General features: G+C 44.0%; 1 protein-coding gene across 1 annotated transcript in view; it reads right to left on the reverse strand.

Moving 5' to 3' along the window:
* The window catches only part of HECTD4 (HECT domain E3 ubiquitin protein ligase 4), a gene marked incomplete at its 5' end in the record, with an annotated part of 141,917 nt that overhangs the window by 63,670 nt on the left and 54,461 nt on the right, over positions 1-23,786 (reverse strand). Inside the window, 18 exons of the mRNA XM_080940989.1 lie at positions 818-993; positions 1,310-1,398; positions 2,230-2,334; positions 2,470-2,662; positions 4,239-4,472; positions 5,010-5,173; positions 5,997-6,101; positions 7,132-7,251; positions 9,307-9,505; positions 10,619-10,719; positions 11,609-11,762; positions 13,138-13,262; positions 15,786-15,908; positions 16,467-16,587; positions 17,361-17,466; positions 19,443-19,513; positions 21,925-22,070; positions 22,386-22,618. Of these exons, the coding sequence (XP_080797115.1) occupies positions 818-993; positions 1,310-1,398; positions 2,230-2,334; positions 2,470-2,662; positions 4,239-4,472; positions 5,010-5,173; positions 5,997-6,101; positions 7,132-7,251; positions 9,307-9,505; positions 10,619-10,719; positions 11,609-11,762; positions 13,138-13,262; positions 15,786-15,908; positions 16,467-16,587; positions 17,361-17,466; positions 19,443-19,513; positions 21,925-22,070; positions 22,386-22,618 (2,565 nt within the window). The remainder of the gene's footprint in view (positions 1-817; positions 994-1,309; positions 1,399-2,229; positions 2,335-2,469; positions 2,663-4,238; positions 4,473-5,009; positions 5,174-5,996; positions 6,102-7,131; positions 7,252-9,306; positions 9,506-10,618; positions 10,720-11,608; positions 11,763-13,137; positions 13,263-15,785; positions 15,909-16,466; positions 16,588-17,360; positions 17,467-19,442; positions 19,514-21,924; positions 22,071-22,385; positions 22,619-23,786) is intronic.

The raw sequence follows: 23,786 nt of genomic DNA on the forward strand, positions 1-23,786 counted from the left end.
TTCCATTAAAAATAGGCTGTTTGAATAAAATGAAGGCAGCTGTGGCCAGGGCTACATAGAGTGAACCATATTGGGATCTCACTGATTTCTCTGGAAGACACATTTTCAGACTAAGAATTGCAATGTGATCTGGAAGGGGGCTTGGAGAGGTGGCTCAGAGGTTAAGAGCACTTGCTGTTCAGCCAGAAGACCTGAGCTTGGAATCCCAAGACCCACATGGTGGCTCACAACCATTTGTAACTGCAGTTCACGGGGATCCAGTGCCATCTTCTGGCCTCTGTAGGCACCAGTCACAGAGACATACATTCAGATAAAGCACTCATAAACAAAAAATAACTGGGTTTAAAGAAATTGAATAAGCTTTAAAAAATATGTGACCCAGGCATTCCTAGTAATAACTTATGGGCAGCCCTGCCAAAAGGTCCTACACAATGGAAACCCAGTTTTGAGTAAGAAAAAAAGATTGGTGCAGTCTAAGATTCACAATGCTGATTACAATTGCTTCTGTTACTCTGAAATACAACTACATATGAACTACAGAAACTATGAACTTGAAACAGGGGCCACTGACTGACTATACACACGCAAGCCAATGCTCTCCTCAGATGCTCCAGGGGGAACCTTCATAGCCAAAAGGGACCCATTCAGGATGACTCCATAGGGATTCAAGTCTTAGAGACTAAAGAAACTTAAGAGACAAGAAGGAAAATGTTTACATCTCCCATTTTGTTGTTTTTGGAGAACCTAGAAATGTATTCCTTAAAAATAGTTCATGTCTGTTTTATGCACACAGTCAGGCGAGAGCCTGGAGCAGTACCAGGCGTCTCTGCTGGTGTTCCTGAGATGCTTCTGGTGAGGCCGGACTGGGCTGCAATGGTGACGTGCAGCAGCAGCTCTGCTCGGTTCATCAGACTCTTCACCAGTGTCTTTGTTTTTGCCAGCGGGTGGGAGGGTTTCTGAGTAAGAGAATTCACTTCTTGGAGGAACTTCTCCCTAGAGAGAGAGACTGGGGTGGGTTTAGTTGTTCTCCAGCTCATCCCACACAGCCTTCTGGGACAAGAACAGGAAGGAAGCAGTCTACTAGGGAACACTGCTCACCTGACCCTCCTCCATCCAAGGATTTTCTATTTTGTTTCAAATGCCTGTGCTACCTTAGGAAAGTTCAAACCAAAGCTGCTGACTTACCAGCAATCTTAACTCTAAGTATCTGGTGAATGCACAACACTGAAAAACCTAACAGAGACTGGACCCGTGGTGTCCTGAGCACCAAGGTGAGAAGTCAGACTGGTGGGTGAGTAACATCACTAACCTCAGTGAGAGGACCATGTTTTCAAGATCATTTCCATCAAAGGAGACTTCCTTCATTGAGCACAAAAGCTCTAGCTCTTTCATTTTGTTCTAAAGAAGGAAAAATCAAGAAAAGATGGTATGCATGACCTGCAGAAACCAAGCTCAAGGTACATTATTAGAGAAACGGATGTTGGACCAGCCACCACCTCTGCTCTGTGAATCTTGCCTCTGTTCTGCAGAATTAAACCAGTGCTTTGAACTTAGAAGCAAGTGCTGTCAGGGCGCTAGAGCCTCAGACTTAACTCTTTGACAGAGTCTCAATTTGTAGTGCATGATGACATTGAATTCATAATCTTTCTGCCTTGACTTTCTAAGTTCTGGAATTGTTTACTTTTATGTAATAGTATAAATGTTAAAAAAATGTCATGGCCTACTTTCTTGTGATTTCCAATTCAAACCATATTTTAAAATTTTTGTTTTGGTTCTTAAGGTTTGAAAGCAAAATTTAATAACAATGGTAATTTCTTTTCCTTCTGTTTTCTTACATAATATTATGTGAGTGTGGGACTGTGTACTCATGTGCCTCAGTGCCTGTACAGAGGTTACAGGACAACTCCTTCTACCATGGATCCTGAGGCTGGAACTCAGGTCACGAGGTCTGGTGGCAAGTATCTCAGCCTGCTGGGATTCTGACCAGTGTAAAACCTTCTTTAGCCTTTGTACAATGCTCTCAACCAGTTAAAAATCAATTACTTGTATATCCTAAAGTATCAGCCTAACTACTTATATTTAACTTTTTAAAAAGGATGGGTGTGTCACACAATGTACAGGTTTCAAAAAATAGCACTCCTTTCTCTGCACACATGAAGGTGTGAGCACATGTGGCACGTTGCTCTTTAAGTGGCATGCCCCCGTGCTGACTCGCAAGGCTGCACTCACCTCATTAAAATGGTAATCATAAAAGAAAGGCATGTTATTCTCCAGCTTCCCCTGCATGGCATCCTCAGCCTCACTTTGCCACTTCTGTTCCAGCTCAGCCACACTCTAGGAGGGTTGAAAACACAACATGTACATAGATGCAGACAAAATGAGGGCATCTGTGAGCATGGCATCTGGTGAGAGCTAGCGAACACTTCCTTCAGTTTCCAACAGCTGATTCAGGGCTCTTTTCTCACTCACCTGCAGCTGTCTCTCCATGGCATTGAGCTTCTTAAAGGTCTCTCCCATAATTTTACACAATAAATCATATTCCTCAGCATGTTCTTCCTGATACTGGAAATTGATCAGGGACTGTAGCGCATCAACCAAGTTCAAGTGCTTAATAACACACGACACCACCATTTCCTCCATGACGTCGGGCTGGATCACTTCTCTGTGGTGACAATGGACACCTGTCAGGTGTGTGCTAAGCAGAACTCAGCAGCACCATATGCAACAGGCTGAAAACTGTAGGTTTCAACTCAAACACTGACCCACTGTCACCCTTGTATTACACTAGAGGCACTATGTGCTGGCAACCAGCTTAGTTTATCAGCTGATAAAACTGACACTGGCTGACCAAGCCAAACATCAAAATAAAATATATCTCCCAGAGTAAGATTTTTATATTTTGAGCTACAGTCGCATCACAGAGGGAATAGAGCTAAAGCTCTTGAGGAGATGTTCAGGAAGCTGGAGGGCTGGCTCACACGTTCGTTCTGGAAGTTGAGAGGCACTAGGTTGGATACCAAGTCTAAGTGCCTGAATGCCAGTCTATGACGGCCATGTAAGGGTCAGGTGAGGCTGTACAAGACTACAGCCTCAGTACTAGGTTCACAGACAGGATACCAGCATTAGGAGACAGCCAGTCATACCAAATGGCAAACTTCATTCAGTAAGAATGAGCATGAAGCTGATCGTGTGGAGCAGGGATACTGCACAGCCCTTGCCCGCCTCTGTGCACTCAGCCATGGCGATGTGCACTCCTATGTACACAGAATAAAAACAGCTTCAAGGGGAAGGGATTTTTAAGGGTGAGACTGGGAAGAAAGAAGGGAGGGAGGCTGTGATCAGGATGTAAAGTGAATTTAAAAGAAAAAACAAAACAAAAACCCCCAGAGCTTCAGTACTACTCGTCTTCTGGTACTGATTTCATGCAGTACTGAGACTGTGGTGTGTAGTGCATGGAGACACAGGGTTAAACAGAGTGCAGTTTATGGAGCTGAGAGGGCTCACTGGAGAATGGGGCTTGTGGTCAAGTCTGAGAACCTGAGTTTGACCCCCAGGACACACATGATGGAAGGAGAACTGACTTCTGCAAGTTGTCCTCTGTCCTCCACACGTGTGTCATGGTATGAATATGCACCCATCCCACAAAAAAAAATGATAAAACAAAAAATGTTTTCTGCATTTGCTTAATTTAAAATTGTATCTACTCTAAATTTTTCTCTGAAATAGGTGATTTTGCCCCTGAGAAGGAAGCCTTCAGGCTAAGAATGGCACAGCATTTGTGTAACTCAGATGTGTCACTTCCCTGGGATTCACAAATAGACTATATAAAAATCAAAAGTAGAAGCTGAGGTCAAGTGCAAGGTCAGAAAAGTCTAGAACTTGCCAAGTTTTACCATGCACCAGAATCCCACAGGAAACTTACCCCTACATACAGACCCACCCCTAGACTCAACAAAAGTTAAGTGGGGTTGCATACCAAAATTCCCAGGGGCTACAACTATGACTGGAGGGCCACACTAGGAGAGGCCCTGGCCACCTGGTGGGCTCACTTAAATACTCAGCTCTTGTCTGCCAAGTAGATATAAGATTTTCATATAACTGAATTAATTTTTATGGTGCTGGGGCTCAAACCCAGAGACTTATGCATAAGAGAAAAGCATTCTTCCACTGAACTACACCCCAACCCCAGGTAAACAAAAAGTTCAAGGTTCATTTGCATCCCCACTCTCTGAACATACTTTATACTTGGTCTAAACTGAGGTCGTGCACGCCCAGAGATTTCCCTGAGCTTTATCATGATTCCTGGAGGCAGCCTGATCCGAGGCAGGTCAAAGTAGTTCCCAACAGGAGGCACAAGGACATCCGAGGGGTAGGTGAATTCTCTGTCTTCATCTATGGTCAGCGGCAGTGGAGAGGGACTCGGAGTAAGGGCAGGGGAGATAACTCCATTGGCCTCCACCTGCCATTGGCACCTGGGGAGAGACAGACAAATGAAGTGTTTCACTCCCGTGTAACTAAGATTACTGGAAATCTTGAATAGCCGCAGCTACAGGAGACACACGAAAGCTCACATGATGTGTCCAATATGTATTCAGCAAACCTACAGAGGCTAAACTAAACATTGTATGAAAGAATCTTGGGACTCTACCTCTTTTGTAATGTTATTAGGAAACCCTGGGGCTTCCTAGTAAAGGTGAAAGTGGCACATGGTTACTACCCCATCCCATTATGTCTGACTTGTTCACCATACAACTATCCTCCCTTTGGGTGTCCTTCAGCTGTACAGTGTTTAGACTGCAGAAAGACATATGCAGTTCCAAGATGTTAATGAAAAGGTAGCAAGGCTGAGAAGGCAGGGAGGTACCACTTTAATGACAGTCCTAAGATGCATAGATATCAAGAGAAGGTTGGGTAACAGCACAGTTAGCTGGGGAATGCTCGAGCACAGCTTTCCACATGAAGTCTACTAATGTTTGTGGACAGAAGTAGCTCCATGCAGACCTTGTTACCTTTGTAGAAGTTTGGATCGCAACAGGTCCTGACAGGCTTCCTCTTCTTTGGTAATTTCTGGTCCATTGTACAGGATTCTTAACATGGAACAAGCTAACACAGACAGACCTAAGGCTAGGTCTACCAGGAAGGGCAAGCCTCCTGAGACATCCTCGGAGGACTCCTGCAAGGCAGACAGGGGCGAACCACATGCACGAGTCAGTGGGCTCTGGCAGAGCACTGCAAGCTGTGCTGCAGCACACTGACCATCCCACTGGGTTTCCTAGAGCCGCACCAAGTGCAGCTGCTATGGGAAGCGGGTACAGTATCCAACATCAGGAATAGGGGTAGCACTGAAGTAACCACGAAATGAGGTCTCACACAGTTCTGGGGAGTGAACAGCTGGTCAGATTTCACAGCAGAAAAACCAAGAATCATGTGCAGGAAGCTAGGCCGCTTGCTCTCGGCTATGTCTAGTCAAATGCAGGCCTTGATTCCATAAAGATCACACTCAAGATACCTGTATGACTCCTGAGTAGCAGCCATTTTGCTTGATAAACAGAGGACAGAGACCCCTGCCTGCCTCACAGGGTGCACATGCTAGCTCATTGCTCTGCCCCAGACATTCTATGGTGGGTCAAGCTCAGGCAACCTCCAAGTCTACAGTACAACCCAAGGGGAGTTTAACTCCTAACCCAAAATTTAAATGCTTATGTTAACTAAGTGTCCCAGCTGCTTTTGCCCTGCACAAATATGCTAGAGTCAGGTCACTTCCAGACCTCAGAGTCCTGGTCACAGAAGGTTCCTATGCTGCTGAACTGATTTTAGGTTCCAGCTCTTTCATTCTATAAAATGACCACTCACTCCTGTTAGACCCCCTACTTGTTGATGAAGAGACACGTCAAAGAGTGGCTCATATTCTGCCCTGTTTCCAAGGCAAATATGACCTATGTCAGCAAGGTACACAGGAGAGTTCACTCTGCCCACAGCAGTGTTAGGGTCAGTACCTGAGCGCGGACTGTGCAAGCAAAGCCCCACATAGCTTTGTCAGGAGTGTTGTGCTCACGGCCACTTCTCATTTCAAAGGAGAAGGTGACTGTATCGCCTTCAACCTTAAGATTTAAGGAGGAAGGGGAAATGAACTTTAAAAAAAAGTCAAACAATTTCCAAGAGAGCAATATATTTCAGAAATTGACTGATCTTTCTTTTTCTTTCTTTCTTTTCTCTTTCTTATTTTATATTTTGAGATAAGGACTTGATCTGACGTCATGTTCCTCCTGTTTCTGCTTCTAGAGTAGTGGATTATAGGAGTTTACAACCAGATCTCTGGCTTAGCAATTTACTTATTTTGTTGTGTTTATTTTTGAGATAGGGTCTCTGTGCGGTCCTGGCTGCCTGAGAACTCGCAGAGATTCACCTGCACTCTGCTTGTTCCCTCCTCAGCTCTCCTTGTGTCAATGAAGAGGCAGAGAGCAGCAGATCTGGATTTAGCTCAGCCAGACATTCCAGGCAGACTATCGCCATTGGCCAGTTAAAGTAGATACACTGTGTGTGCAACATGCAGGCTCAGCAAACACACTGAGCATATTTGGGGTTAGCAGGCTTCTCATCCCTGTTTGTGCCCTGGGTACACACTCAGTAGCTCAAAGGTCCAGAGGATAAAGCATGATCCCTCCCAGTCATGTCAGTTTGAGACCCGATCGTTATTTTTTTCTTTAAAGGCCAAATTCATTTGATAACATTAACTGGAAACTTTTAAACTGCAGTGTTCTATGGTCAATGTCCAGAAAAGGATCCTGGAGAAACTAGCAGCCCCACCCAAGGGAAGAAACAGTTCTGACAACCTGTGTCCAGGAAGAACCCTGTGGATGGATTCAAGTTCTAGCGTGATCAGGGTCTGATGTCCTCCAAGCAAAAGGAGGGTAATTTTAAACAGAAGTGGGAAGATGATAGGCCTAGCAGTCTTGCCTTAACTAGCTAACTATGTGTCTGACTAGCTACGAATTATAGGCCTAGCAATGTGACCCCAACTAACTCAAGTCTCACTGCAATGCTTTCTGGGGTTACACTTAGTCCTCAAGCCCATAAGGAACCTACAGTCGCCTTTCTTTTCTAGAAAGAAGTTGTGACTTGACACCATACCTTCACCAAGTCCTTCGGCCAACCAGTTCCTAAGACACTACGGCTGCCATATCCCAGAGTGTTGCCTCCGTACTCAGCAACCTTCCTACTGTTTGTGTTAGGCCCCGCGTAGATCACCAACTTCAAAACAGAAAATAGACCGTTAGACTGTAAAAGAAAAACAAAAACAACATCTACAAATAAAGAGGCTGAAAAAAACGTATTTGTAAAAAAAAAAATACATTTATAGCCACACACTGGTGTCATTTACTATAATATAACTAATAGACCTTCACATCTAAAGTCTAGCTGATGTAAGTCTGGTGGCAATCAGCTATTGGTATTTATAAGACAGTGAGAGAACAATGATGGAAATTATCCACAGGTATATTTCTCGGCTGGCACAGGGACACGAAGATCTGACTAGTCACACCTGGCGACCGTATGTATATTTCTCAGATAGTTCTTTCCATCCTAGTTATCAGAACTCATTAGCAAGAGATGCAGTTTGCCCCTTAAGTCCTCCCCTAAATTAATGAAGTGAGCTGATACAAAATAAAATACCTAATACAAAATAAAAGCACAAAATAATTATAAATAAGGATTTAAAATGCAACAAAGTGAAAACAAGCCAAATATTCTTAAAATGTTGCTTAATGGCATAAATAAATGACACAAATATAGGTCAGGAAAGGTGGCTGCTGCTTGTAGGGACAATTTTCATCTGTTAATACTATTCGCCCATCACTCAGTTATATCTAATTGCTGATTTGTTTATTATTAAAGTCGTGTTTCATGGTTTACGTGCATGGGGGGATTGTGTGCCATGGCCCATGTGGAAAAGCCAGAGAACAACTTTGTCAAGTTAGTTGTCTCCTCCTCCTTTTTTCATGGGCTTTGGGGGACGCATGTGAGGCCATTAGGCTTGTGCTGCAAGAGCCTTACCTATTGAGCCATCGGGCCCTCATTGGCTGCTCCTATCATAGAACAGAGTGACAGCTCACTTATCAGGCAAGTATGATTAGAGGGAACAGCACTGACTTCTGTGACTAGCAGTCCAGAGGGTCCCATACACTGATGCACCTGGCAGCTAAGCCAGGAGGTGAAAGCTACATCTTCGACTCTGGATGTTTGTCAGCTTGTGAGCTCTTTCCTTTTAGACCTCTTGCTGACACCAGCCAGAGCCACAGGGAAATTAAATATACTTTTGTCTATGTGGGAAGCCTCCTTAATTATAATGTGTGTGGCAGGCACAACTCAGTACATACCAGAAGAGGCAAATTATCACTTTTTTAAAGAAAATAAAAACTAATACTACTTAAAGGGGTAACATCTGCTTGCACATGAGGCACTGCAGACACTGTGCCTGAACTGAGAGGCAAGGAGAGAACCAGCACCATGCTCCATGAAGCATTTCATCTACAGGCTGAGTTTTCAGGACATTTTCAACTCCTCCATACCTCTGAAAGGCTTGACTCTCCTAAAACCTAACAGGGAGGAAGATTTGACATCTGGTTGTGCATCTCACCATCTCAAGACTGTGGCTAAGTTACCTTTACCCTAAAAGCCTCCCTTAATGAGATTAAGAGCATTTGCCTTTACTCTGTTCACAACGGGCAGAGATGACATGTGGCTGACCAGCAGCAGAAGACGGCATGTGCAGCACTAGTCTGTGTGTCCTTTCCTCATGACTCCAACTCAACAGCAACAGAAGAAAATCCTGCCTTTTCTGAACGGACATTAAGCCACCAGTTGGAAACTGTTCTTCCTCAAAATCTATGTAGGTGCCTGAGATAACGGCAAAGAAGAAAAAGCAGGCCAGACCCAGGCATATCTTAACCCTTCTAAAAGCCAGCCTCTTCCACAGGACACAGAAGAGGGCAGTGAGACCTTTCCAGATCACCAGCTGTCATACCTACACACCTCTCTGCAGAAGGCAGCAGAGTCACAGGAAGTCCTCTGTCCAAGATCTAAGCTCACGGACACTTAGAGACACAGTGTCTACATGCCTACAGCACTGTTGTCAGACAGAGGTGAGGCTCCTCAACTTCCTCAGTCAACACCCTCCAAAGCACTATCTGAGGGAAGTCTCCTGAGAGGGCCCCAAGACAGAAATTAGTGAGAAATGGTGACCAATGCAAAGGAAAATAAGAAGCAGCTAAGTCGAGGCAGCAGTGACGACTGGCTCCTGCTTACTTTGTCATAGTCGTACTGTGATGAGCATCTGGTGTCAAATCGTAGATACAGACAGCGAGCTCCTGGGATATGAACAGTCTCTTTAAACTTATAGTTGTCTCTGACAGGGTGTACTGTTTCCACGGTCTTCCCAGCAGCCCATGGGGCAGGGATCTTTAAACCAGTGAGAAAGCCCGGCTCTTCCTTTTCTTCTAACATTCTAAAATGGGAGAAAGAAAAAGTAGTGCAGCTTAGGAAGGACAGCAAAGCAAAGCAAACTTGAAATGCAAAGCACAAGTTAAGGAGCCATTCTGCAACCCACCACCCAGCATGTGAGCACTGAATAGCAATGGGAAGCATCTGCAAACGCTCCAGGTTCACGTTTCTTAGTTTCCTGTTAGTAGGCATCATATAACTTCTCATATACCAACATAGAGCACCTCACATGCAATTCCTACTTCTTCAAGGGATGTGCAACAACAGCCAGGAGAAGACCTCACTAACGCCCATCACACGTTACTAGGGTGGGACTTCAGGCTGGGTTGCTTTCCCCACCACACTGTCTCCATTCTCACTGAATGAGAACTTCAGAGCCTGAGGCTATAGAACACAAACTTAAAATATGGACTTGGCTGCATGAGGTCACTTCCTTTGCTTCAGCTTTGCTACAGAGCTGTCCTGATGCCAGTGACTCACTGTTAAGTAAAAAGAAAGGTCCAGTGCTGGGGAGGCACATGCTCCAGGCTCAGGATTCAAGGATAGCCTGAGCTACTCAGTAACCTTGCACACAGGGAAGCTTCTGCCCTGTAGTTCCAGCTCCATGAGAGGCTGGAGTGAGATCACTTGATCCCCTACCTCCTTAAAAACAAGAAAGCCAGGTAGGGTGTGGTAGTGTACACTGTCAAACCCAGCACTCAGCAGGCAGAGGCAGACAGACCTCTGTGAGTCTGGAACCAATCTGTGTGCATAGACTATATCTATGCAGACTATAGTGAGAGCCTGTCCAAAAACAAAACAACAAAAACCTCACAGCTACAACAGAAGCCAACACACACACACACACACACACACACACACACACAAGAACAAAATTAATCTACCAAGCTCAATCTTTCTTGCATGTCTACTATAATAAGAGTTTCAAGCCAATTTTGAATGGATCCCGTCACTTAAAGGGGAATGCAGTCTAATTTGTCCCTATAAATTTAAAATAATCTTGTAGCTGGCTATAAAATTTTGGCCCTGAAATATTTTCCTTTCCAGTTAGCTAATCCTAGTTAAAAAGTTGCGGTCTTAAAAGGAATACAATGCTCTCATTGCATGCACACGTTACCTCTCATCAGGGAAAAGCCTGCACTTCTGGTCTGAGGTGCCACACGGGGAACAGCCCACCTCAGCAAACACCGGACATTGGGTTTTAAGCAGCAAGGCCGTCTAAAACATAAAACATTTGTGCCTTTTTTTGTTTGGCTGGGTTTTTTGTTTGTTTGTTTATTTGTTTTAATTCTTTTGATTTTTTTATTGGTTATTTATTTACACTTCAAATGATGTCTACCTTCCCCATCTCCCCTCCACAAATTCCCCCAACCCATCCCCCTTCCCCTTTGCCTCTAAGAGGGTGCTTCCCCACCCACCCGCCCACTCCCTTCTTACCCATCTAGCATCCCTTTACACTTAGGCATCAAGCCTCCACAGTACTAAGGGCCTCCCCTCCCACTGATGGCAGATAAGGCCATGGCTCTGCTACATGTGTAGCTGAATCCATGGGCCCTCCATAGTCTGCCAGCACCTGACTGAGACAAATGCAGATGCTCACAGCCAACCATTGGACTGAGCCTGGGGACCCCAATGGAAGAGCTAGGGGAAAGACTGGAGAAGAACAGGTTCAAAACCCCATAGGAAAAACAACAATATCAACTAACTGAATCCCCCAGAGCTCCCAGAGCTCTGTGAGCCTTTCCCAGGTAGCTCCAGACATGAACTTTCAAGCCTTGCTGCAGTCCTTCTCTGGGAAACGCCCACTAGAGAGGCCGCCTCCCTCCTCCTCCTGCACTTTATTCTCTGCTGGCAAGAACTCAGGACACTGAATGTACTGTGGGCTGTCAGTGCTGACACTGGCACTTTTACCACTGGTCATCCATCAACACTTGCTAAACCACGGCATCCTAAGTCACACAAACAACTAAAATCTAGGTCCTGAGCACATGACTTTGTATTTTAGGCTTGAAAGTTGTCTTGGTTCTTGTAAAGGATTGGCTGGGTTTATAGTGCCCCCCTCCCCAGCCATTAACTGAGAGCTGGTCAGTGGAGTACAGGACCCCACCTGGCTGGTGTACAGCACCAGTTGCACGAGCTGAGGCATCAGGGCGTCAGCCATGGTCAGGGTCTGTAGATTGGGGTGCATCAGGGAGGTCAGCAATACCGGGAGGAGGTGACCAAGCATAGTGGCCTTGGTGACTTGCTCCAAGCCTTTTAACCTAGAAGTTCAGAAAAACACACATTCTAAGCAAGTTCATGAATGAAGAGCAACCACCACATCCTGTGCCTGGCTCATTTTCTGAAACATTCTCTCTTTAAACTAGTCAATTCTATCCGAACCCCACCACTGAGGAAGAGGAAAAGGATTGTAGTCCAGAGCATGTATCTCCAGGTCCCTCCTAGCCCTTCATAAACAGGTCCTGAAGTGCTGTGCCTTCCTAGCCACTTTGAAGCATACATTTTAGGATTAGAATAATGTACAACCATTATTATTGTCTATCTTTCAAACCTTATTTATCCTGTAAAACCCAAATTCTATGCCTGTTTGGTAATAACTCTCCTCCTCTGGCCTTAGTAACTACCATTCAACTTTCTTTATGTATGAATCTGACTAGTAAACAGACATATTTTATTTTAAATTAGTCTTTAAAATCACTCTCTCAATATTGCATTTCTTTGCTACGAGGATTGTAAGTTCTCCAAAGTTACTGAGGATATATTGGTGTTGGAAGGAGAAATGGGCACCCCATTTCAGCGTCCCCCATTACACGCCACCTAGTCCCATGCACTGACAGTAGAGAACAAACATCTTCACTAGTCTTGGCACAATGGCTCTCTGGATTATTCCCATCTATCATCTACAAACGGGCAACAACCGAGACACAGGACAGACACACCGAAGCAAAGACTGCCGCAGGTTCACATTAGGTCAATATATCTCAGTGTCCAAATTATAAAAATCCAGACTCTAACATCTTGAAAAGCAAGCATAGTAGAGGAAGGGCTGCTACTGTGGAAGAGGCTCCCTCTCTACAGGTCCCCTGTGTCTGGAAGAGCCAACGTGAGTTGATGCTGAGGTGCTGTGTCAGTGCCATCTTCTATGCACAGATGGTTAGCTGTGCCCCTGCATCACCCCTCTCAAAGAAACTTGGCACAGCACTGAGACAATGACTGAAAGGCAGATCTGAGCTGGGAGTCATGGCTCACACTTTAATCCCAGGTCTGGATTAAAGCTGGGAAGCAGAGGCAGGTAGATCTATGCATTCAAGCCTGGCCTATAGAGTGAGTCCCAGGACAGCTAGACCCTGTCTTGAAAATGAATGAATAAACGAATGAAACAGGAGACAGAGAGAAAAGAAGGAAGCAAAAAAGAAAGGAAAAAAAATCAAAAAAAAAGAGAGAAAAGGAAAGAACAGGAAAGGACAGGAAGCAAGGCCACAGAGACCATGCTGGAGGCCAGGCTGCCCAGCAGAACCGTGTTCACACTAGGTCTGTAGCACAGTGAGGTGGATCGCTGCCCTCGGCCCTGCAATACTATCTCAACCCCTTGTTGCAGATATGCTTGTACTGTAGATGATCAATCCCCATGCTCACCTCTGCTCTCGGTCAGGTATGTCACTGTTTATGAGGGCAGTGGTTACCTGCTGCAGCATTTCCAGTACCTCATCACATCCAGTCAGGATCTGAGTGGCAAGAGCCAAAATACTGATCTTTAATTCCTAGGCAGAAGAGATCATAAGATTAGTTTCTAGCCTTGTGATGAATAAGGCACACTCACATAGACAACAAGACATGACACGTTTATTTAAGACACATTTCCAGATGAAATGATGTGACCAGTAGAAGCCTAGGGCAGTGAGCTCCTCTTGGGTGGCAGATAGGAATTTGATTTGGGAGGCCAGAGTCTGCAGTGCAGCTAGAAATATGCAGTATTTCACAGGGAAGACACTGTGTCTAGCAGCAAGGCCTAGCTCCCGTCCCATCCAGCATAAGAGCGCTCCTGGAGGCCCAGACACTGCCAGGTGGACTGTCTTGGGAATTCTGAGCACAGCTAAAGAGAAAACACAACAGTAAAAAGCGCATGGACAGGCGGTGAGTAAGATGAGACAAACCACAGCACACTCAAACTGGACAAGTGGTTTTGTCCTAGAGTCCGAGCCCAGCACATTTAAAATGCACCAAGTTGGGAAGCCCAGCTAAGCAGCAGCTATGGGCTACTGAACAGAAAAGAATGGCACAGACTTTCTGAGAATGCAAACAAGGCAGCAGCCCTTACCTGTTCAGCTCATAGCTATTTTCTGATTAAAAAAAAATACATACTAGTGAACTATCTCCACATAACATCAATCCATCTTGTTTTTCTTGGAAATGCTAGACGACCTAGCCCAGACCACCTAGCCATTCTGCCTTTGCCAAGAGTCTTTCTATGTCTGTATATAATTTTTTTTCTTTTTTTTTTCTTAATTTTATTTTTTTGTTTGTTTTGAGACAAAGTTTCTCTGAGTAGCCTTGGCTGTCTTGGAATTCATTCTGTAGACCAGGTTGACCTTGAACTCTTAGAAAACAGACCAGACAAGTGACACACACAGGACTGGCAGTTACCTCCATGGCCGTGACCTCCTGAGTGAGATTTCCAGGGTGGTCATCAGAAAGTTCATACCAATTTTTCTAATTTCCACAAAAATGATTACTTTTCATTTTGTTTTATTTGATATCAGGTCTTATGTATCCCAGACTGGCTCTGAACTCCCTGCACACCCACCAGACGATAAACTCCAGCTCCAATGCTCCTACTTCTGCCTCCTAAGAGTTGGCTTACAGGTGTCTGTGACTACTCCAGGCTTTCAATATTTTCATTGAAAATTTATTTTGTTTTGTTTTTTTGGTTCTTGTTTTAAATAAGGGTCTTACTACGTAGTATTGGTGGGCTTAGAACTCACTATGTAGACCAAATGGCCTCAAATCCAAAGAGATCTACCTGCCTTTTTCTCTTGAAAGCTAAGATTAGGGTTAGAAAGATGGCTCAGTGGTTAGGAGCACTGACTGCTCTTCCAGAGGTCCTGAGTTCAATTCCCAGCAACCACATGGTGGTTCACAATCATCTGTAATGAGATCTGGTGCCCTCTTCTGGTGTGTCTGAAGACAGCTACAGTGTGTGTGTGTGTGTGTGTGTGTGTGTGTGTGTGTGTGTGTGTGTGAATTATAAATCTTTAAAAAAAAAAAAAAAAGAAAGAAAACTAAGATTAAATTCATGTACCACCATGCACAGCTCCAATTTATTTTTTTTTATTTATGTATATGTACATGAGCCTATGTAGATTTATATGTACCACAGTGTGCGGGTACCTATGGATTCCAGAAGAGGGTCAGAGGCACTGGAACTGGAGTTACTGATGGCTGTGAGCTGCCATGTATACTGGGGACTGAACTCAGGTCCTCAGCAAGAGCATGGCTTGACTGTGGAGGTTAGATGAGACCTTCGAGAGTTGCTCTCTCATTCCACGTGGGTCTCAGGAACACAGCCTAGCTCCTCATGCTTAGCAGCAAGCACCAGCTGAGCCATCTCACCAGCTCTCACACTGTGGTTCAGGCTGGCCTAGAACATACTAGGTAGCCCAGGCTGACCTTTGATCTTCCACAATCTTCTGGCTCAGCCTCTCAAGCCCTGTGAGTACAGGTATATGCCACTAGCTCTCAAAGATGAAATTTTCAACAACAATGCAAATGAGGCCCCTGACTATCTGTCAGAATTACAACAACCACTGCTATAAAAAACATCTGTGCAGTGCCATATTATCAAATTCAAAGAAATGACTGAGTTTACACAGATGCTAACTTTTTAAAAATAACAAAAAATTAAATTAACCATATGACTAGAAATTATTCATACAAAGATCAAATTTATCATTTTAAGTTATTTAAATAAAAAATAAATTCATCCAAATATTGGAAGTGGTTAGAATGTAATGCTCTCAGATTGACTTTAAGGGGTAATGAGGTCACTTGTGAGTGCCAAACTTATAATTCTTGCAAAACAAAAACAAACAAATGCACAGAGACTACCAGAGCATATGATAACACATCATGACAGTCACAAACATGTAACCACTGAGCAACAACAAAGCAATGAGCAGCCTCATACTTCTCACAAAAATTAAACAATGCTGTGAACGTCATAACATACAGAAACTTAGCGCTGTGGAGAAAGCATCTTTGAAATAAAGCTTGGTGTTTACCTGTACCTTCAATGTCTCTCCCTGCAAGGAGCTGTCACTGTCCTCATTCTCATCAGGCTTAATCAAAACAGTGTTACTGAGAAGGTGATTCTGAACTGCCATCAGATAGCGCAGGCAGGAGGATGCAGCCTTTAACACAAATAAGGACATTAGGTGACCTCCCTGTGACTGGAAGGGCTCGTATACCCATCATGTTTTTAAAAGATATCCACAAGAGAAACAAAAGAGGAAGAAGCACACATGAGAGCACACAGTTTCTTGGGAGCTATAGATACACAACTCTGAAGACAGGCTCTGATGTACATACTGGCCTTCCTGCCTTCCACATGTGGCCCCCACTGTCCTCTCTGAGACTGGCGCAGCTCTCATCCCTTAGCACTCCGCTTGAGTCTCACATCTCTACAGCAGACTCCACCCAACCCTTCAGGAACCTCTTGGTTCCCACCAGCCTCTGAAACATACTGTTTGTTAAAAACCAGTAACAGAAGAAACTCTCACTACAAAAAAACAAAATTCCATATTCTAACAATCAGGCATCTGACACTGGAGAGTAGCCTCGGGAAGGATTGTCTCTGTTCTAGGTAAGTTCTTGGAGTAGACTTGCCCACGTGTACACTTCCTGGGTAAGCTCAGTCATCCAGACTCCCTGAGAGGAGACAGCACTGCCTCAGTAAAGTCCTCACTTACAGGCACCGTTGAAAGGAGCTTCTGGAAATCATCCTTGGAGACTGTTTGGCACTTGGTGATTAGGATACAGGATTCTCGAACAACAATCTTCAGGATGTAGTGTAAGAGCTCATCATTGAGTCTTTAAAACATGAAAGTATACACAGTACACTTGGTATGAGGCAATCAGGAAGCTAATCCCTCAGTCAGCAGACTAAACCATACACACCACAAACCAAAATGGTGCCCTACCTCCTAATTCAAGTATTTTAGAGTAAATACAATAGAAAACACAAAGGCTACTATACAGCCTTTAACTAGTAACTCTAGTAACTCTCTCAAAGTTTCTTTCACAGAGAGCGAACCAGCTGTCCACAGGACTACCTCACCATCACTTCTGCTAAGGATATTGCCAGACCCAAGCACTTCACACTCATCATACTGAAAGTTACCTCAGCTCTTAGGACAGCGCAGGGTTTAATACTCTTCAGTGGGCCCAGAATTTAGATTCAACATGCTATAGGAGAAAACTAATGACCAAGCACATTTAAATGTAAGTTATCACTTAGAAAAAACACTAGTTGTAACCAACATAGGTATGTTGTGGTCTGGATGAGAATGTCTCCAAGGCCTGAGCATTTGGTGGCACTGCTTGGGAGGTCTTAGTGAGTGCAGCCTTGCTAGAGGAAGTGTCCCTGGGAGCAGGCTCTGAGAATTTAAAGCTCTGTACCACTTTTAGTTCACACTTTTTGCTTCCTACACGTGCGACACACCTGCTGCTTGCAGCCAAACCCCCTCACCAGGATGCATCCTTATCCTTCTGAAACTGCAAAGCCCAAATAAATCCTTTCTTCTGTAAGTTGCTCTTAGGGGTGGAGTCTAGTCAACCACAGAGAGAGAACTAACAGGCCTCACCTGTAGTGATCATCCTCATCACTGCCAAACCGGTTGTTCTGAAGCTGCTCTGCTAAGTTGGTGAGAATCACATCTCGAAGCTGGGAGAGTCCACTGTTTCTCTCTCCTAATACAGGACAAAAAGCCATGAGTGACCCTGGCAACAAGCACTTAGAAAAGCCATCTATCGGGCTGGAGAGATGGCTCAGTGGTTAAGAGCACTGACTGCTTGCTCTTCCAGAGGTCCCGAGTTCAATTCCCAGCAACCACATGGTGGCTCACAACCATCTGTAATGGGATCTGATGCCCTTTTCTGGTGTGTCTGAAGACAGCGACAGTGTACTCACATAAAATAAATAAATAAATCTTAAAAAAAAAAAAAAACACATAGTATATTGAACTTAAAAAAAAGAAAGAAAAGAAAAGCCATCTAATTGGGCTGTACTTCCAGCATCTGGGAGGCTGGGACAGGAGGGCTACTTGAAATGATACCTTAACAAACTGTACCTTCTACCCAAAAAAAACTGATATTACTTTTTTTAAAGGTTCCCCCCCCCCCAAAAAAAAAAAAAAAAAAAAAAAAAAAAAAAAAAAGAACAGCCTAGGAACACAGAGTTTAGACTCATGCAAACACCAGCAAAACAGCACCACACCCAGGCTTCAACTTTAGCCAGGACATCCACTTTAAGTCTGAATTCTCCTCCTTGTATATTATAAAGTGTGGTGGTTTGCTACTTCCTTAGATCAGTGTTGCTCTTAAACACTGAGTGTTCTTACCATATCTTCTGTTGCTGTTGTTCAGTCTGAATTAAAACATATGTTCAAATATATGGAAAAAACAAAAAACTAAAAAACAAGCAAACACACACACACACACCCTGGGGGAGAAATCACCACAAAACTGGTTTTGGCTGGTTGGTTCTCTTTTGCTAGAGACGGGGTCTAGAACATCCCAGGATGCCCTGACCTCTCTATATGCTGAGGATGACAAGCAGTTTCTTGTCATCCTGCTTCTACCTCCTGAGTGCTGAGGTTACAGGCATGTGCTACCCCACAGTGCTAGAATAAGAAGTCATTTATTTTTAAATGTGAGAAACAGCTATACTCCAGATTCTAGAGGTGGGCATAGGAAGAGGGATAAAGCTTAAAAATACTTGAATCACGCACGGCTTCTGCTTTCAACCTCAAGTGTGGGCCACTATGTGCACACATTAGTTGTGGTTATTTGTTTTGAGTAAAAGGAGGAAACTAGGAGCTCTTGCACAGTAAGCAAACATTCTGTCATCCATGAGCTACAGCAACAGCCTTTTTTCTAAGATTTATTCTATGTGTGCTTTGCCTAGATGTATGTATGTGCACTGTGTACATGTCTGGTGCCAGTAACGGTCAGAAGAGGGCATCAGATCCCCTACAGCTGGAGTCAGAGATGCTTGTGAGCTACCATATGTGTGCTAGGAACCAAACTCAAGTCCCCTGAAGAAACAGCCAGTGTTATTAACTACTGAGCCATCTCTCCAGCCCCAAATACACATTTTTTTTCAAGTATGCTGACTAATAAGAAGAAAATAAGAACCCCTGTAACAGCCCAACAGTTTCCTTAAGAACAAGAAAGAATATTCAGCTACTCAGAATGCTGAAGGAGAAGAACTGAAAGTTCAAAGCTAGTGTGGGAAACTTAATGACAGTCTCTTTCTCTCAGAGTAAAAGGAGAACAGGAGAGATGGCTCATAGATTCCCAGCACCCACATGGAATCTTAACACCATCTATAACTCCAATTTCAGGGGATCTAACAACTTCTTCTGGCATTCCATGGGGACTGCAGGTATGTGGTACACACACACACACACACACACACACACACACACACACACACACATACACACACACACAGATAAAACAATCAGAATACAGAATATAAATAAGTTGTTTTCCAAGTTAAAAGGGGGGCTTTGGAATATAATCAGCAGCAGAGTAAATGCTTAGTACATTCTAAGCCTTAGGTTCAGTTCTTAGTCACACACACACACACACACACACACACACACACACACACACACACAGTGGGGGGGTTGTTGTTCAAAGATAATCCCAAAAAACCTCACCTTCTGTTAAGACCAGCTTAAGTAAGTTATTGATTTCTGTTTCACCTGGGTATAAAATATTTAAGCCAGAGCTGAAATGACAGGAAAGTCAACAAATTAAAAAATTCTAGAAAATACAAACTCTAGCTATTTAAACTTTTGTTAAAGATGCCAGTCTGGCCAGATATGGTGGTATACACCTGTAACTCCAGCTCTTGGGAGACTGAGAGATGAGTATGTCATCTCAAGTTCAAGGCCAGCTTGGGTTAAATACAGGAAGATGTTAACCTTTACCTTCCCCTCCCAGGTACCTAAATTCACCAACATGATAGACTCCAATCACTTCTCTGATAAAAGATCTTTCCAATCTTTTGCCCGTGAATTACCAAAATGATAATGTATGGCAGACTCCATAAAGACCCAGTAAAGGAGAATTGAAAGTTTGAAAAGGCAAGGTTGACAAGCCAATTATATATGCAGGCTGTGCCACAAATCATGTGGCAAAGAGAATTCTTGATCTCAGCTTTTCAAGAAGCCTGGAAGAAGAGGGTGGAAAATGTCATCAGAGATTTGCAGATTTAGCATCTAGCCTGAATGTCCTATGTCTCATGCACTTGAAAAGCCATCACAAAGACAGCACAATACTATCCCATCGCCAGGAGTTTCTGCCTGATTTATTGCTTTAATATTCAACAGGAAGTAGCTCAAAATGTAACATATAGTGAAAAGAAACAAAGAAGAAAAAAAAAACAAAACCTTAAACCCTGCCCTCTCTACCCATCCCATCCCTGTCATCGCACCCTTACCAGCCTCCAGGGTCTCTGCACTACATGTGGTCAAACTACAGCTCTACTTCCATGGAAATGCATGGAAATGAAATAAACAATCAAAACAAGACCGAGGCCATCTGGGGTACAGAGTGCACTCGAGGCCAGCTGGCTTTGTACAGAGCTGGATGCAGTGAGAATCACACAGGAAGATTCTGTCTCAAAAATTAATTCATTAATTAACACTAATTAACAGCTGGACATGAGGCTGCATGCCTGTAATTCCCAAAACTGAAAGACTGAGATGAGAGGGTATTAAGCTCCAGATCAGTCTGGCTACAGCCAAAGACCCAGTCTCAAAAAAACCAAAAATAACAACAATAACAAAAGAAAATGTCCTCCCCAAAGGCATAAACAAAACAACAAAATCCTCACTAGACCACAGCCTCTAAGTTCACTGGTGAGGAGGCTTCAAGGACAGACCATTGAATCAAACACTTTCAATGAAAGAACAAAGCTGGACACAGCGACAACACCCCAACCCAGTGGTGGCAGGTGAAGCCTAGAGGGCTCCTAGGGCTAGCTGACTAGCTAATCTAGCTAACGGGTAAGGGCCTGGTTCCATGGAGACCATGTATCAAAAGATAAGACTGAGAAGTCATCACTGACCTCTGGTATAGACACACATTCAAAAATGTGTTTTAAGAAAAAAAAAATCACTACAGAATCTATGAGGTTTTTTGTTTTGTTTGTTTGGTTTTGGTTTTTTTTTTTTGTTTTGTTTTGTTTTGTTTTGTTTTAAGACAAAGTCTCACTGTATAGCTCTGGCTGGTTTGGACTTCACTTATGTAGGACACACTGGCCTTAAATTCACAGAGATTAGCCTGCCTCTGCTTCAAACATGCAAGGATTAAAGATGTGTGCTGCTATGACCAGCTCAAAAAGATTTTTAAAAAATTACTATTATTACTGTGTGTGCTTGTGTGTGTGTGTGGTGTGTGTGTGTGTGTGTGTGTGTGTGTGTGTGTGATGTGATGTGATTGTTTATGCCACAGTGCATGTGTGGAGGTCAAAGGACAAACCTTAGGAGTTGATTTTCTCCTCCTAAGCAGTGGGTTCTGGGGATTAAACTCAGGTTGTCAAGTTTGGGTGGTAAGTGATTTTTCCCACTGAGCCATCTCAGCAACCATACAAGATTCTGAGCAGGCTGACAAGAACTAGCACAACTAAATACTGTCCTGTATCAGCCTATGAGTCACCAAACACCTGAGGAGACAAGTCACAGCCAATGTGAATGGCAGAGCAAATATAGATACTAGGGCTGCTCACACCAAAGCATGCGCCAACACATCCTGACACACTCGCACTTGAACAATCTAGCTGCTTCCAACTGTACATTTACAACCTTTGCAAGAGCTTTCTTGGCAGGTGGCGGTGATATACACCTTTAATCCCAGCATTCAGGATGCTGAGGCAGGGGGATCTCTAAATTCTACAGAATTCTGGGCTACAAAGAGAAACCTTGTCTCAAAAAAAAAAAAAAAAAAAATAGCTTTTGTTTTCTTTTTACACATGTGATACCCCCATGGGTTGCCTTTGGTGCTGGGGAAAATGCTTTTCAGATGGTGAGGTCCAGATTCCAGATGGGCTGAGCTATGTAGGCTTCAACCTGCAGAGAGGGTCCCAGTGCATTACTTACTTGCAGGGAGCACTAAGAAAACCCATCTGTTGTTTACCTGATGGCAAGACAGACCTCCTTCTGAATTTCAGGACAGATTTGATCTTTTGGTGCCATCAACAACTGCCAAAGAAGCAATCCCGACCGCCGAATGATGTCTCGGTTCCTTTCAGTTTGTGGGCTGAAGAAAAATTTAAACACCACCTACAGAAACATAATGAGCAGAGCTAAGTGTGCACTCCACCAGGGTAAAAGCAGCCCTGTAAAAGAAAGCGCATGTAGCTTATGAAAAGATAGCAGGTGCGTGTTCAACTCCAGTCTCTTCTACTGCACAACAGCACATAGTAAATACTTTACACACACTGACAGCATCATCTGCTATGCATGTGCAATACACATGATGGAGGACAGCCCTAGTTAGAGGACGGCAAGGAGGCAAAATGCAAAGCAGTTGCTGAAGGTACTTCTGGGAAGAGGTGGCTCCTGCCTGCCATCTTGCTCACATATGCTAACATGTACCTGAAAGACGACGAGGATGCAGCGTACGATGCAGGTGTCGCCATTAACCATGGCCTTCTCCATGATGTCACAGATGCTGCTCAGATGGCGTGCCTCAATTGGGTGCTGCTTGCCCAGGACACTTGTGATAGGAAGGTTGGGGTTTGTAGCTAAAAGGTTGAGCTGGTGAATGCACATGGCGCCAACATGGTGCAGTAACTGGTTTATAACTTCATTCGTGCTAATGGCCTCTTCTGGAAGATGCAAAGGAAAACATGGTGAGGAAAGCCATGACAGGCATCCCAGAGAGCAACTCTCCAGTGTACAAAAGCTGTGTAAACGCGAGGACAGACTCCCGGTGACCAGAGATCCCAATGCTGTTCCAAACCCTTCCTGCCAGAGTGTGGAACATAAATACGTGAGAGCTGTGTTTTCTAGAACACAGGAAGCTATCACTTGCTAAGCTCGGTATATGCCCTTAACAATGAGATAAAGTCTGGCATGAATCCTTATAATGGAAACTCTTTTTGCTCTGTTTTATAGGGTAGTAAACAAAGAGTGAGAGGAGGCTGCAAAGTGGGAGAACTCAGAGAGGAGTTCAGTCCAGCTTAGCCCATGCTGGTAACCAATCTACAAGATGCAGAGTCACATTCAAGCTGCCAGATGGAAGAAGCCCATCTACAAGTACCCTCCATAGCACCCCCCCCCCATTCCTATCCCATTTGGATAGATGTGTATCAATTAATCAATTACAAGCATTTTCTTATATAATTACTTCATGGCTCCTGGACAGTTTCAGGCATTCAGAGGATGGAGGTAGAGAATAATCCAAATGCGCAAAGTACAAGTAAGACCGCTTGGGGACTTGAAGACAAAGCTCGGTGGTCCCAGCCTGGTCTGGGGGAATCTCAGGTGTTAGAACACTTGCCTCCCACAAACATCCCTGGCTCCAACCTCCAGCACATGAAACAAGACATAACTAAGAAAAGAGTCCTTCCCACTTCCCATCATTTTCAGCAAGTTCACAAAAATATGAAAATGAGAAATGAAAGCAGAGAAATCACTATTAACATCACATATATTAAAGTAATTGCAGGGCTGGCCAGGTGGTTCAGCAGGTAAAGGCCCCCCAGAATCCACACAGTGGACAGGATGCATACATATGCACCCACACAATTAATAAAAATGTGTTAATTACTGAGGAGACTAATACTTGATCCTCTGTCCAGGATGGACTCAGTGCTCCCTTAGGTATGAAGTGGACTCCTAACCCGATTGCAGAGACAGTAGAGTGAGAAGGCTGGGTGGGGCCACCATGGAAACCAGGCTGTGTCAGCACCCATCCAACTTGTCAGGTTGACACGAGTCCTAGGATATAGTGTGAGCGAAAGGCACGTGACCTTAGTGCTATTCTCTCAGATT

This window comes from Micromys minutus (genome assembly GCF_963924665.1).
Source record: "Micromys minutus genome assembly, chromosome: 29".
NCBI classification, from domain to species: domain Eukaryota; kingdom Metazoa; phylum Chordata; class Mammalia; order Rodentia; family Muridae; genus Micromys; species Micromys minutus.